The 15516-nt window shown below is 43.6% G+C and overlaps 1 protein-coding gene across 2 annotated transcripts; it reads left to right on the top strand.

Annotated features, from left to right (window-relative positions):
* The first annotated feature begins 3088 nt into the window (after window positions 1-3088).
* Window positions 3089-6601, top strand: Il20 (interleukin 20). Of its 2 annotated transcripts, XM_021199166.1 has the most exons (5): window positions 3089-3473; window positions 3742-3807; window positions 3944-4096; window positions 5193-5267; window positions 6086-6601. In XM_021199166.1, exons 1-5 carry the CDS (start codon window positions 3315-3317, stop codon window positions 6161-6163), a joined length of 531 nt encoding a protein of 176 aa, XP_021054825.1. In that variant the 5' UTR covers window positions 3089-3314; the 3' UTR covers window positions 6164-6601. The 2 variants fall into 2 exon arrangements, with proteins under 2 accessions (XP_021054825.1, XP_021054827.1); XM_021199168.1 differs by lacking the exon at window positions 3742-3807 and having other exon boundaries at window positions 3253-3473.
* The last annotated feature ends 8915 nt before the right edge of the window (window positions 6602-15516 follow it).

The raw sequence follows: 15516 nt of genomic DNA, 5'->3' as shown, positions 1-15516 counted from the left end.
TGTGTGTGTGTGTGTGTGTGTGTGTGTGTGTGTGTGTGTGTGTGTGTGTGTGTGTGAGAGAGAGAGAGAGAGAGAGAGAGAGAGAGAGAGAGAGATCAGGCTTTACAGTGATGTTCCCCAGAAAAGGTCATGTGCTATTACATATGACCCAGGGACAGAGTATGGAAGGGTCTAGAAAGTTTCAGTGGTACTCAAACATTTAGTGGGTTCTTGGTTAAGAAAACAGACTCAAAGGAACACAGAAGTCATATTTAGCAGGACTGATTAGTCGAATGGCACACAGGAAAACTCACTCGCAATGCTTGAAGTTGGGTCTCAGGATAAATTCCCAGAATTTTGGGTACGGGTTACAGATGTAGCTTTATTTGGTTATCTTAACACCAAGAGGGATTCCTGTAAGGATCTGAGATTTTTGACTTTAAGGCTGAAAGAAATTTTAGGAGTGATTTGCACACTGAAGACACTTTAATGTAATTATGAGCATTAACAGATAGAATACTGCTCAGGGGAAAGTATCAGATGGGAAATCAAGACAGGAAAGAAAGAATCAATGTTAAAAAAAGAAAGAGACCAGAAGGGAGAATTTTAGGATTTATCTCGATGGATCCATGCAGGTGTCTGGCTCCCAGTGGGGTGACTCCTCTGGTGAAAAGTGTTCCATTCTCAGAGCCCCACAGCAAGGCATCATAATTTTTTGGTGCAAAAATGACATCTCTCATCTTTAAAGGAGTAAGAGATAGTTTACCCTGGACTGTGGTCTGGTAACACAGATTTAGGTTACCCCGAATCCCATGTTGCAATGCAGAAGTCATTTCATAAAGATTTATCATTTTATTGGGAAAAAAGAGAGGAAGTTATAAATCAAGCCAAGGTTAAAATACATCGGTGGGTATACCAGAGAGGCAAGTACAGGAAGATGGGGGAGGCGTTTTGTAGGCCCAAGATGCTATATGATGACGTTCTTAGCTTTTGGGTTGGTGCAAGCTAGTGGTCTGCTAAACTAATAGAGTCCAAAAGGTTTCTATATATCAGTTACAAAATGTTAGTTCAGGTACAGAGGTGGGCAGGCAATTGCTCTCCTGGAAGGTTAGAACTAGCCCAGGATATGAGAAATAGCTTCTGGGCCTGCAACATTTCAGTCTTGCCATAGGACTAAAATTCTCTGCAGACACAGCTTCTTTCTATGATTTCTTTTTCACAATAGACTTAACATATACTCACTGTATGTCAGGAAGTATCAATCTCAACGTAAAATGAATCAATCACTCGTTCCCTGCGTGCTAAGTAGATATAATGTATTTTATTTAAATATGAGTTTTGGAGTATGATAATCACCATTTTGGGGCTAAGACAATAAAACTCAGAGAGATGAGTTGACTTCTAGATATAGGGTGTTCAATTCACTTTGGTTTATTTGTGACTCCCCACTGAGAAAATATCTTTAACTGAGCCAACACCTTCAGTCCTGGGCAAACTCAACAGTCAACGGACTAAGGTGGTGGGAACTGTCAGAGCAGAGATTGTGTGTTTGTGTGTGTGTGTGTGTGTGTGTGTGTGTGTGTGTTTCTTCCCTCCAAACCCACTAAAAGCTGTCAAACATAATGAAACATTAGATAAGCTTATTATAATGCTAAATGATTATGTGTGTGGCTGTATGTGTGTGGCTGTATGTGTGTGTCTGTGTGGTTGTGAGTATGTGCATGTGGAGGTATGAAGTCAACCCGAGATGGGGGGTTGTCCTTCCTCAGAAGTCATCCGTCTTGTTTTTGAGACAGGAGCTCTCCCTGGGAATTGGAGTGTAGTGATTAGGTAAGGCAGGGCAGGCAAGCCCAGGGATGAGCCTGTGCCCTTCCAGCCCCGGGACTACAGGTGTGCTCCAGGCTTTCACACAGGCTGGGGGGGGGGGTGTTCTCAACTAAGGTTCTCATGTCTGGGCAGCAAGCACTCTACTGACTCAGTGCTCCCTAGGAGCACTGAAAGTTGAAATACTTCACTTACACTTCCAACATTATCTCACTTTTTTTTTTTAAGGGAAGAACACCCACAAATAATATTTTTATCATATAGTTTCAAGCATACATATTAAAATGTGAAAATACATGTTCAGGGGCATATAGTTCTCCTGTTTCAATGGCTCTGCCTGACACCGCCTTATTCTATTACTATTTAAGATTTTGATATAGTTTGCCATGGAAAAGTTCTTGTTTGATGTTGCATTAAAATATTCTGTCCCCACCCTAGGGCCACTGTTATCGCCAGCGGGTGAGGCCTGGAACAGCAGACTCTTGCAATGAGTTGACAGAGAATGGCGTCTTCAAAGACATTCCACAATGTCGGGTTTTTTTGCAGTGGAGGCGAGAGCCTCACTTTGCTTATCCTATGCTATTCTAACTTCATCTTAAAACTCAATAATCATTCCCTCTTAACTGAACACCCTCGCTGCAAAGAACACACGAACTGTCTCGAATGGGCTTCTGCTTTTTTGGTGGGGTTCATTCTCTCAGATCCAGGCCTAAGAAGATACAAGGCCAGGGAGAAAGCTTGTTATTATGGGATCCGCCACAGTCGTGTCTTACTGAGGCTCCCCTGCAGAGGGCACTGTGGAGTCCCAGGAGCCTCTGGAAGCAGACCTGTGAAGTGGAGTGCCACCAGTTCTTGCCTTTCACCAGCCTGTTATGAAATCACTGATTCTGTTTTTTGGCGTCAGGGCTGTAGTGAATCTATTATGCTTCATTAGCCACTCTGATCTCAGACCAATGCCAAATAGAGCTAGGCTCTTTTGCCCCGTGGGTGTTTGTAAAGTTTAGACAATTTTCCCGCAGGTGTTTTTGGTGGCATGGTCACAGCTTCTGTGACACTATTTTCCCCTGTAGGTCTAAGGGGACGGCAGGAGGAGTTGCAGTGGCTTTCTGGAAGGGGGCGGGAAGGTTGTCTACGTCAATTCTCTCCAACATGTTTTGACATTTCTTCTGATATGTCATCTTCTGTTGGTTCACTGCAAGTGTCTGCTGCTCCAGGCCTTCTCTGCTGGCAATGACTGTGGAGCTGGGAAGGAGACCCAATAAAGGAGCCATGACCCGCGGTACTACCCAGTACATAGATCCTGAAGGGGCTGGGAGGCTTCTGTCTGAAGCAGCTTTTCTTAGGAAGTTGTGTGAACACATAGCACACTGCTTGCAGCCAGAGAAGGCTGTTCAGTTCCCACCCAGTGGGCAGTTAGTGCTGGCATATTCCTGGTGGTTAGACGGGAGACATCAATAGCCCTGATTGATCTCTTTGAATTTCCATTCTGGTCTCCAGGATCTAGGTGTAAGATGAAAGGCTTTGGTCTTGCCTTTGGACTGTTCTCTGCTGTGGGTTTTCTTCTCTGGACTCCTTTAACTGGGCTCAAGACCCTTCATTTGGGAAGCTGTGTGATCACTGCAAACCTACAGGCAATACAAAAGGAATTTTCTGAGATTCGGGATAGTGTGGTATGTAAAGGAGGGATCCATCTTTCCTGTCTGTCTGTCTGTCTGTCTGTCTGTCTTCTCAGGGTATCCCTGTAGTGTGCTAATGAAAACCCAGAGGATGGAGAGAGAGACTCCAGTCCTGGATGGTGCATTTCCAAGAGATGCCTGTACTTAGTAATTCCAAAATGCCTCTCACTAGACCCTGGCGGGAAAGAGATTAAAAGTTTTGCTATCTAAGACCTTGGCCGCAGACAGTGACCTGTCTCTTCTTGTCCTTTCTCCCATTTAGCAAGCTGAAGATGCAAATATTGACATCAGAATTTTAAGGACAACTGAGTCTTTGAAAGACATAAAGGTCTGCATTTGATCTGGGGGAGCTCGGTGTGTGTGTGTGTGTGTGTGTGTGTGTGTGTGTGTGTGAATCCAGAGCTTCCTCATCAGCCTGGTCTTGTCTCCTGCTCTTCCCACGGACACACTTGTCTTCTTCACAGCCTTTGGATAGGTGCTGCTTCCTCCGCCGTCTAGTGAGATTCTATCTGGACAGGGTATTCAAAGTCTACCAGACCCCTGACCACCACACCCTGAGAAAGATCAGCAGCCTCGCCAACTCCTTTCTTATCATCAAGAAGGACCTCTCAGTCTGTGTGAGTAGAGGTGTTGGTTACATAGTTGGAAGGCCTTAGAAACCAGGCTCATTTTCCTTTCCTATGGATGGGTGGAGAAATTGAGTCCAAAATGACTAAACAATACAAAAAGCCAAACCAACCAACCAACCAGCCAACGCCCCCCCCCCCAGTAACTTTTTAGAATACAAAATGCTGGCTGTTTGGTATTTATGATTATTAGCTTGTATCTGTGAAACTAGATTTTTTTCTTTTTATCTTTTTTTTAAAGATTTACTTATTTATTTTATTTATATGAGTACATTGTTGCTATCTTCAGACACACCAGAAAAGGGCATCTGTGGGGTCCACTGTAGATGGTTGTGAGCCACCATGTGTTTGCTGGGAATTGAACTCAGGACCTCTGGAAGAGCAGTCAGTGCTCTTAACCACTGAGCCATCTCTCCAGCCCTAGAATTTTTTTTTCTATAGGTAATGAGTTCTACATCCTTCCTAGGGCATCTTGTGCTCAAGTGGTAGGCCAGTGGGCTATTAGGATTGATCTTAAGTTATGAACAGGACTATAGCATTGCATTCTTTCCATAAGGGCCTGGATTTGTTCTGGAGTCTTCTCCACAGGAGCTAGAGTAGGAAGCTGGTGGGGCACAGGAACTGGAGAGCATTGTCTCTTTCTAGAAAAGACTCTGTGTGCTCCATATTTAAAACTGAAAAGCTGCCTCACTAGCCTGCTGGTTAGTTAAATGATCCCAAATGATAAAGCAGGAAAAGACTTTCCTACAGAAATGACTGTAGGATTATAGGGTTATAGAAACAGAACTCTCTGCTTATCCCAATGGAAAGAGCAGAAAGACCAAAATTTAAAATAAAATTGGAAGTGGAGAGAGTGGCGTAGCAGTTAAGAACACTGGCTGCTGCCCTTGCAGAGAACCCAGGTTTGATTCCCAGCACCCACAAGGTGTCTCACACCCCTTTGTTAATTCTAGTCCCAGGGACTCAGCACCCTCTCCTGGCCTCCCCTGGCACTGCGTGAATGTGGCGTACAGGGGTACATACAAAACACCATATACACTAAAAGGAAAAAATAAAACTTACTATTCTTTGGGTCTTTCCCCCCCAGCACTCTCACATGGCATGTCATTGTGGGGAAGAAGCAATGGAGAAATACAACCAAATTCTGAGTCACTTCACAGAGGTATATACTATGTTTGTATGGCTTGTGGGAGGTGTGTTTTTGGAACTGAGATTATAGATGTGTGGGAGGGATAGTTATGTTGGTAAAAACCAGATTAATAGTTCACTATGGCCCTAGGGACAATCCCAGGTCCTAGAAGGATGCATTCTCTACATGATTCCCCACCAGCGAAGAAAGAATGTCTATGACTCCTCTAACCAATACAGAGACACCTCATCTTCCAAGGGGGCATAGATGAGAAACGGTTGTTTTCCAATACACACATGCATACATATGTTCAAGAGTACTCACTTGCAACATCATACGAATCCACCTATGTTGTTTCTCACAATGATACTCCTCCTGCATGTCTCCCAAGAAAGTGCTCACTGACAGCCTCCTTCCTCCTCCTGATTCAGCCTAGGTCATCACCTCCAGGAAGGAAGTGGATGCATCTCCTAGAGTTGGCTACCTCTTGCCATACTGTAGAAACTCCCATCATTTGGTCATCATACTTCATTTCAGTTGCTGTTCCCGCCTGTCTCCATTCCTCACCTGAGAATTCCTTATAAGCAAGGATTGTGTTATTCGCTTCTGAACTGGTCCAGTGCTTGATATAGTCAATATTTATTAGATCAAAGTATGCAGAGTAGGGAGCACACATAGACAACACAGACAGACAGACAGACAGACAGACAGACAGACAGACAGACAGACACACACACACACCACACACCACACACAAAGTATCCCAGCTGACCTACCAACAGGAGGGAGGATTATTTCTGGGCAAATGTCTCTTTTGCATCTCTGACAGGATGCGTCTGCTCTTCCTTCAGTTGGAGCTTCAGGCAGCGGTGGTAAAGGCTTTGGGGGAACTAGGCATTCTTCTGAGATGGATGGAGGAGATGCTGTAGATGAAAGTGGAGAGGCTGCTGAGAACACTCCTGACCAAGAATCTCAGACCTCAGCACCATGAAGACATGGCCCCAGGTGCTGCTGGGAACATTTCTACTCAAGAATTCCAGTCCTCAGCACCACGAAGACATGACCTCAAGCCACCACCCCTTTGTGATACAACTTAGTGCTGGCTACGTGTATATTATTTATATATTATTGGCTCCCTTACGTGAATGCCTTCATGTGTCTATGTATTCCCTTACAATGGAATTTTGTGAAATTTTCTGTAATGTCTTTTCTAATGGTATCTATATTTATTCATTGATATGTGTATTTATTTTCTATTCAACTTCTATTTATTTTTGTACTTGAACACAAGACTTAGAAGATTATATTTATAACCTGTCAAGAGCAGGTGATGTATTTTCATATAATAAACAAGCCTGTTACATTCCAGAGACATGGCTACAGGAGTTGGTGTTTAACTGAGGACATACTTTACTGCTGAAGCCCAACGAGACAGTGAGCCAATGGCTCTTGATGTGAATTCTGGAAGAAAACATCAGATATAAAATTATTTTTGGAAGAAGGCATCAGATAGGAAATTATAGGTGCCTTATAATTACTGACTATTCCAACCCAACTTTCCAGACTCATTCATATGTCTTTGACCCATGTGTCATTCTACAAATAAAGTTTTCTTTGTGTAATATCAGCCTGGAGTTTGAAAACACTCCCAGGGAGGAGCACTGTGGAGGGTAAGCTCGAGTCTCAGAGTCAGGCAGGATCCTCTGGCTTCCTGGGAAGAAAGATGAGCGAGAATCTGGGCTTCTTTTTCTATGATCCATCCTCAACCCACCCATGTCTTATTTCACTGCCGGCTCCAGTCCTGGAGTGACAGTTCTCTGAGCCCTCAGTGAGTGACAGGCCAAGGGGCTTCAGCCTTGCTGCTCTGAACTCACAGGCTCTGAGCACAGCATCTCCTCACACCCGTGGTTCCTTACCAGGCACCCTGCATATAGCACCGGCCAGTTTCAGTGGGTACATGTGATAGGTTTAGAACATGGGGGTGCAGTGTTGCTCCAGAGCCTTCCCAAGGGGAGGGTGGGAGCTGTCTTCTGAGGCCCACCCATTTGGATTTTCTCGTCTTGTGGTCTACTTTGCTGCTGGATCAAGTCTTTGTCTTTGTGTCTTTTGTTTAATCAAACTGTTTTTTCCCCAGACTCATCAGATGGAGCAGGCATGGATTCCCAGGAGCCAGTTTCTGACCTGGCCTGGCCCCATCTTCCTTTCCCTTCACTCAGAACGCTGTCTCCTAACTTTGTAATGTTCAGTGTCCCAAGCCAGCTTGGCTCCTTGGATTCTACCATTTCCTCTTTTTGTTGCCTCGTAAGTTTGCTTTGGTAGACTTTTAAGAATTTTTTTTTCCTTCAGTTTATGTATAATTAACAACTACCCAAGAGAGAAAAATTGGAAAAATAGAGATTAAATATAAAGAAGAAAATTAAAGTTATCCTTATTCATACAACCATAGGAAGCAATTTTAAAATATCAATTCTCTCTCCCTCCCATTTCTTTTCCCATCTTCCTCTCTTTCTTGGTTGAGTTTGAATCGTGACTGAATTCTCATTACCTCTGCAGTGTCCACCCATTTTCACCAGGTTCTTGTATAGTTGTGTGGGTCTTACCTGGTACAAATGAGAACTTCAGCAATAAATAACCAAACCAAATTCGGGCTTGAGGGAGGCCCCAGGAAGGTGGGCTACTGGAGGACATGTAGTGATGGAGATTCCACAGGGGTTCCCTACAGCTGGGATACAGGAATCAGGAATCTCGCCTTAGTCCTGGGTCTGCTTTCTGCTGTTTCCATTGAGAACAAGTATGGTCAGAAGGTGTTCAGTTGGAAATTCTAAAGGTAAAAGATCTGTAACTTTTAAATGATGTTTATTATAGTGTGTTGTTATTGTTGCTAGTCTTTTTTGGTGTCCAGTTCATACATTAAGCTCTAGCATAGGTATGTATTGTATGTATGCATGTATGAATATATGTTTGTATAGAAGAAAATATCTTCTGTACCTGAGAGTTCTGTTCATGAAGATTCAAGAAGTTGTGGATAAAGAAAAAATTTTGAAAAAAAAATCACATTTGTATTGAACCGACATAGACTTTTTTCATCTTCATTCCTTTCATTATAGTCTCCCAGTAATGCACATGGCTTTTATGTTATATTAAATATATGACTATATAAATAAAAGTATAGGTCATGTATAAATACTATGCCATTTTATATAAGGGAGTTGAACATCCATGGAGTTGACTATTCTTGGGGAGAGAAAGCAATTTGGAAAACAATCTCCCCCCAAAACCTGAGGAACTGTATAAAGGGCCATAATGATTATAGTTTCAGTTTTCCAAGGGGGTGCTTGGGAGGTATCCCCCCCCCCAAACACTGGGAGACATCTTCTGTAACTAAAATGATTGTTTTGGCTAAGTACCTCTCACAGGGGAGGCACTATATTGGGACCTTCTGTTACTTATGTCTGAGAATAGACCTGTGAGAAAGGCACCCTCATCACCACATACAAGACTGTCCAGACATGTCCACAGGCAACAGCAGAACAAAAGCTTGATAGAGGCAGCCTGATTCCTGCAGCCCAAGGTCACATGGCCACTGGTGACAAGGTAAGAATATGGCTGCAGGAGGTGGTTGAGAACCAACTCCCTTTGGTGGATGGATGGAATGCCCAGGCCTTAGAGAGATAGCACTTGACCAAGTGGGCGCTTTCAGTACTCAGAAAGTGCAGGGCCTCTCCACCATGCTGGGGAACTAAGCATTGGTTTCTTGGTGAAACCTGTCTCTACAACATCAGCGTTGAATGTCAATCTCTCATATTTCTAAGCCTCTTCAACCAACATGGGTTTTTCTGTAGTAGATCACGGGAGAAATATGCTCAACCGAGAATGACCTACCAACTCTGGTTACCTTGAGCCGTTATACTGGAGATGAAACCCATCTCCACTCTGCTGATGAGAAATTGATACGCAGTGGAGGCCAGGTCACACCTAAAAACAACACTCTGACCCACAATCTGCAGCAGTCACCCCAGGAAGCCAGTGTGGTATCTATAATCTGCAACCTGAGAAGCCAGCCTACTGCTTACTTTAAGTCAGATTTACAGCCAATTAGATAGGCTCTCCTCTCCATTGACAAGCTCACGGGGCTTGGAAGCAATTGGCTCTAAATGGCTAATTTATTAGTAACTGACAAAGAAACCCTAAATATATAATTCCTAATCAATCACACAGGATGCCCTGCTTAGAGTTAGATCTCCTACAACTTTCACAGGCCAACTGCCTTAAACCAGAGCACATCTGGTAACATCCCTTTTTTTTCTTTTTCACAATAAATCTTCCTACACCTCTGCTTACTCTGGAGTCTCTCTGCTAAGACACAGCTGATGGGGGGGTGTAGGGGGGTGTAGGGAGTGGCAAACTCTGGAAATACAACCTCTCCCTGTCTTCACCGGGTAGGTTTTTCTTTGTTTGAACTATTTCTACACTGCTTTCTTAAAGTGAAAACGGTAGTATGGGTGATTCTGGAGTTGTTTCTAGAAACTGGATTCTATCATGTCTCCCGGCATCAGGCTTGTCTGCTGCCATCACTGCTATTCATGGCCTAAAGGAACCTATCCATCTAGTTCAGCATCTGAGGTGAGGAGTGTATGTTGTCAGGCAAGCCAAACTGATGGCCCATGCTCCAGGTGTCTGGAAGCGTGGGCCGATTTTCCCTTTGGAGAGAGGTGGGCTCTGTTTCAGAAGGCATGGCGTTTCAATCCTAGGAGCGAGGGCAAGGATTTGTGATTCCAACAATAGGAAGGATTTGTTCTGCCCCCCCCCCCCCGTTTCCACTGTGACTTTGGGGCAGCCCAGATCCTGTATTTTCAAAGAGTCAGCTCTTTCCAGCGTAGTTTGTTCTAACTTGTGTGCATCCTCCATGTAGACAGACAAGACGTTTGCTTCCTCACTGGACCCTTGCAGGAACCTCGAGGATCAGAATGGTTTTATCTCAGGTGTTGAATCTTCCCCATGCCTCCCATCTTAACATACTTCAATACTACACTGTCAACAACCACTGAATCCAAAAGTAAGTGTCTGTATAGAATATTAAGATATAAAAAAAAAAATCAAGGATTTGCTTTTTATTTGTGTGTCGAGTAGCTTGACTTTTGTTGTAAAATCCATTTTGCTCCGCAGTCAAGGTCTTGCTCACCGCAGGCCAGGCGGCACAGCGAAAGGTAAAAGCATGGCGAAGACAACCACTCCCTGTTTCACTGGAAGGTCAGGAGAGCAGAGGTAACCACGCTCCTGATAGCTATGAGTCAACACTTAACGGGAAGAGGCAGAGCGCAGAGGCCTGAGGTCATGAGTCACGAGAGCCTGGACACCACTCAGAGGGTGTTCTTTGTCTTACTCAACGTGAAAACCCATCACAGAGAACTTGCAGATCAATTCAGATAGCAGTTGGGTTTCAGAGAGGGAAAGTGAGTTGTCAAAGGTTGCACAGTAAGTCGTGGCAGAGTTGCCACTACAATTGAGGTCTTTGTGTTTCCAGTAAACTTAACCTCAATTCTACTCAAGAATAAATTAAAGTCATCTAATTAGAAACAAAGAGCAACTACATTTGTAGAGGACCTTCTTATCTAGGTTGAGATAGCCAATGGAAGCCATCAAAAGCAGCTAGCATAAGAAGTCTCGGCAAGATGGCAGAATATAAAATCCACACACGCAACCCAACTATATCTTCACATTTCAGCAACACACCAACGGAACTTGAACTTCAAAAAAATTACTAGGGGGCTAGAGATGGCTCAGTGGTTGAGAGCTCTGACTGCTCTTCCAGAGGTCCTGAATTCAATTTCCAGCAACCACATGGTGGCTCACAACCATCTGTAATGGAATCTGATGCCCTCTTCTGGTGTGTCTGAAGCCAGCAACAGTGTACTCATATGCAAAAAATAAATAAATTATTCTTTTAAAAATTACTAATTGTGATAATACTAAAACTTGAAATAATTGAACGAAAGCAGGCCTAGAGCAATGGCTCAGTGGTTAAGAGTACATTCTGGCTGGGCAGTGGTGGCACACGCTATTAATCTCAGCACTTGGGAGGTAGAGGTTGGAAGATTTCTGAGTTTGAGGCCAGCCTGGTCTACAGAGACAGACAGGACAGACAGGGCTACACAGAGAAACCCTGTCTTGAAAACAAAAACAAAACAAAACAAAAAACAAAACAACCCCCCCAAAAACCCCAAAAAATAAAAAATAAAAAAACCCACAAGATTTGATTGCCAGAATTTGAGTTGTGTGGGTGGCTCAGAACTGCCTGTGACTCTAGCACCAGGGCATCTGATCTCTTCTGACCTCTTTGGGCACTGCACTCAATGTGTACAAATTTACATACACACATACACACACACACACACACACACACACACACACACACACACTTAGAAGGCCTGAGCTCTGTGCCCAGCACTTACATGGTGACTCACACCTATAACCCCAGCTCCAAGGGATCTGATGCCTTCTTCTGATCTTCAGGGGCTCCTGCACACATGTGGTACACATAGACTGATACAGGCAAACACATGTGCACATAAAATAAAAATAAAAATAAATAGATCTTTAAAAAACCTTTTGAAGGATCCCCCCTTTTTTTCATCTATGTGTGGTTGGTATGTGTGCATGTGAGTGTGTATGTTTGTATGTGAGGGGCTCACATGTATATGTGTGGGTGCATGTATGTGGAGACCCCAGGCTGATGTTGCGAATCTTCCTCAGTGGTTCTGCCACCTCAGTCTTTGAGGCAGGGTCTCTCAGTTAGTCCTGGATGTTGCTGGTATGGTGGCTTGTCTCAGTAGCCAGCTCGCTCTGGGGATCCCCTGTGTCCACTTTCCCAGGCTGGTTACAGGTGGGAAGCCATGCCCACCAGGCATTGCGTGGGCTCTGAGAATCTGAACCTCAGTCCTCAAACTTACTCAGCAAATGTCTCCACTGCTGACCCCTCTTTTGGTCACTAAAAGTTGTCCTGAAATGTGTAAACAATTGTGGAAAAAAAATGGAAGCATCCAGTGACAGAGAACTACACCATATTCATGAACAAAAGACTCAGTGTTATTAAGGTATCAACATTTCCCAAGTTGTCCTATACAGCTCCATGCGATTGCAGTAAGAATTCTAGAGGCCTCCTTTGGATAGAAAAGAATAAAGGGAAAACTCACTATGAAAAAAAACAGATCAGATCTGAATTGTACGAAATACCGGAACTTTTTTTTTTTTTTTTTTTGGTTTTTCGAGACAGGGTTTCTCTGTGTAGCCCTGGCTGTCCTGGAACTCACTCTGTAGACCAGGCTGGCCTCAAACTCAGAAATCCGCCTGCCTCTGCCTCCCAAGTGCTGGGATTAAAGGCGTGTACCACCACCACTTGAAAAAAAGATAAAATGATAGGATTAATACTATCTGACTTCATGGATGTTCACAGTCAGCTATTGGATGGAACACAGGGCCCCCAATGGAGGAGCTAGAGAAAGTACCCAAGGAGCTAAAGGGGGCTGCAACCCTGTAGGTGGAACAATAATATGAACTAACCAGTACCCCCTGAGTTTGTGTCTCTAGCTGCATATGTAGCAGAAGATGGCCTAATCAGCCATCATTGGAAAGAGAGGCCCCTTGGTCTTGCAAACTTTATATGACCCAGCACAAGGGAATGCCAGGGCCAAGAAGTGGGAATGGGTGGGTAGGGGAGCAGGGGTGGGGGGAGGGTATAGGGAACTTTTGGGATAGCATTTGAAATGTAAATAAAGAAAATATCTAATAAAAAAATACTATCTGACTTCAAATGTATGCCAAATGCTGGAAACTGAGGCAGTGTGAAGCTTGTGTGACGGACGGCTGGACGGACAGAGACATGGGACAGACCAGAACACCTGGACATGCATAGACAATTCATTTTCAACATACATGAGGCATAGAATAGCCATCCTAAGAAATGGTGCTACAATAGTGGTGGCATAGGCCTTTAATTCCAATGTCTGAGGCCAGAGGTTAGCCAATTTAACCTAGCCTGAGCTACAGTATGACTAGTAATAGGGAGGTAGAGGTTGGCAGATTTCTGAGTTCGAGGCCAGCCTGGTTTACAGAGTGAGTTCCAGGACAGCCAGGGCTACACAGAGAAACCCTGTCTCAAAAAACAAAACAAACAAACAAAAAAAAAAAACAAAAAAAAAAAACCACACACACACACAAAAAAAAACCCAAACCAAACCAAAACAAACCAAACCAAAACAACAAAAAAAAAAACCCAAAACAAATTTGATACCCAGAATTTGAAAGAATTCAAATTATTTAGAAAGAAAAGAAGGAAGGAAGAAGAAAGAAAAATGAATAAATAAATAAATAAGTAAATATTGATTGATTGTCTATTTCACGAGCTGAGGAGGGTACAGAAGAACAGAAATGACCCTTATTCTGCTATGGGGGAATGTGAAGGGGACAATTGGCTATCCATGCAGGAATAAACCTTCGATTCATACTTCATTCTATAAAATGCTATTAACAATGAACCATAGCTCTAAGTGTGCAACCTGCAACTGTAAACCTTCTGAGAGGAAGGGTTTTGAAAGCCTTCGTGGACTTCCAGTTACTCAGATGTGCTTGGATATGACACCAAAGTACAAGTCATGGACGAACACGGCCATAACCCGTACCTCATGGAAGCTTTCTTAGGGCAGCTCATGAAGAGCCGTCTTGAAATGAAGAGAAACATTCACTGTCTGGAGACTCTATTTGAGAGCCCTCTACCTGAAAGAACTTATGTCCTAGAAATACAGAGTAGTCAAAATTCAGTGATAAGGACACAGTGCAATAAAAATTAGGCAAAAGATTTGAACGAAACCCAAAACAGATAAATACATGCCAGAAGGGAGCACACAAGAGGCGCTCACTCACCATTGTCTCCACTTACGTAAATGCAAATTTAAACCACACAGTACTCCTATTAAAACAGAATTCAAGATTGTCTTACTGGGTATGGTGGCATAGGTCTGCAGTGCCAGCTTTTGGAGGGTGAGGTGAGAGGGTAAGCCAGTTCAGCCTAGCATGAGTGACACAGCATGAGACCCAGTTTCAATAAAAGAAAGGAAGAAAGGAAGGAAGGAAGGAAGGGAGGGAGGGAGGGAGTGGGTGAGGGAGGGAAAAAAGGAGGGAGAGGCAAAGAAAGAAAGAAAAAAGAAAAGAAAGAAAGAAAGAAATAGAGGGAGAGAGGGAGAGAGGGAGGAATAAAGAGAGAAAAGAGAAACATTGTTTATCCCTAGCGCTGAGGGGCATGTGGACTGCAATACCCTACACTGAGATAAGGGATATGTTGTCATGCCCAAAATTAACCAGTAAGCCCCACCTGGCCAGAAACCAGGTAACTTCCTGGAATTATGGGAGTTAACGTTCTTAAAAGGAAGAAACAACGCCTCATGGGAAAATATGGTGGCCTATAGGCTTATCTTTATAAGCCCCATGTAACACATGGCTTGACGTCATTTTAGCTGAGAAATTCCAGAGCATGGGACTGGCCAAAGTCCATTTCTTGGTCAGAACTTACTATTTAATAAATTGAGCTTTAAATATGGCTACCAAAGTGGAGTTGTTTTTTCTGGCCAGTCTCGGGATTAACACTGTGAAGGAGACAAGTGCTTCAAAAGGCAGTTTGGTGGCGTTCTGTACAGGCGGCAACGGCCATGCTTTCCATTCCGAATATGTCTTAGGGGGATTAAGTATGTAGCAGGCACAAGTAAACGTAAAATGAACAAACAGCCTGTAAAGGGAAGCAATAAACATCAAAACATCAAACCGTGGCTCGCAGCATTCAGTTGAGGAACTGGAGTGACCTGAGATAGTAAACAAAAAATAACGGGGAGCTTCCAAGCACCCAGCAGAAGCGGGAGAGTCCTGGGTAGGGGCTCCTCTCTGGCCTCTCTGAGGAGGAGCTTCTAGTCCACATTTTTGTATAGTGGAATAAACCACTGTAATCTCTGCTGGAAGCGGTTCACCTTTCAGCTGTTCTCAAGAACACAATGTTTTCTCCCCGGGGCTGCTTTGCTGCTCTCTCCTTGTAACAGGGTTAAGGGGCTAGCTTGCCCAAATTAAGGATGTTTTTGGAGATCACTAGAAATAAGTGTGGTAGAGTCTGGGACAAAAGGGCCCTCTTTGCTCTTGCAGTCTGCTTTCAACAAACTTAAACAGCACGTGTCAGTTTACCAGCTTGATGTATATTATGGGCGGTTCCTAAAAAAAAAAAAAAAAAAAAAAAAAAAAAAAA

The sequence above is a fragment of the Mus pahari genome, chromosome 5 (assembly GCF_900095145.1).
Source record: "Mus pahari chromosome 5, PAHARI_EIJ_v1.1, whole genome shotgun sequence".
NCBI lineage: Eukaryota > Metazoa > Chordata > Mammalia > Rodentia > Muridae > Mus > Mus pahari.
The sequence above is the reverse complement of the archived record's forward strand: the minus strand, read 5'-3'. Positions and strand labels throughout refer to the sequence as shown.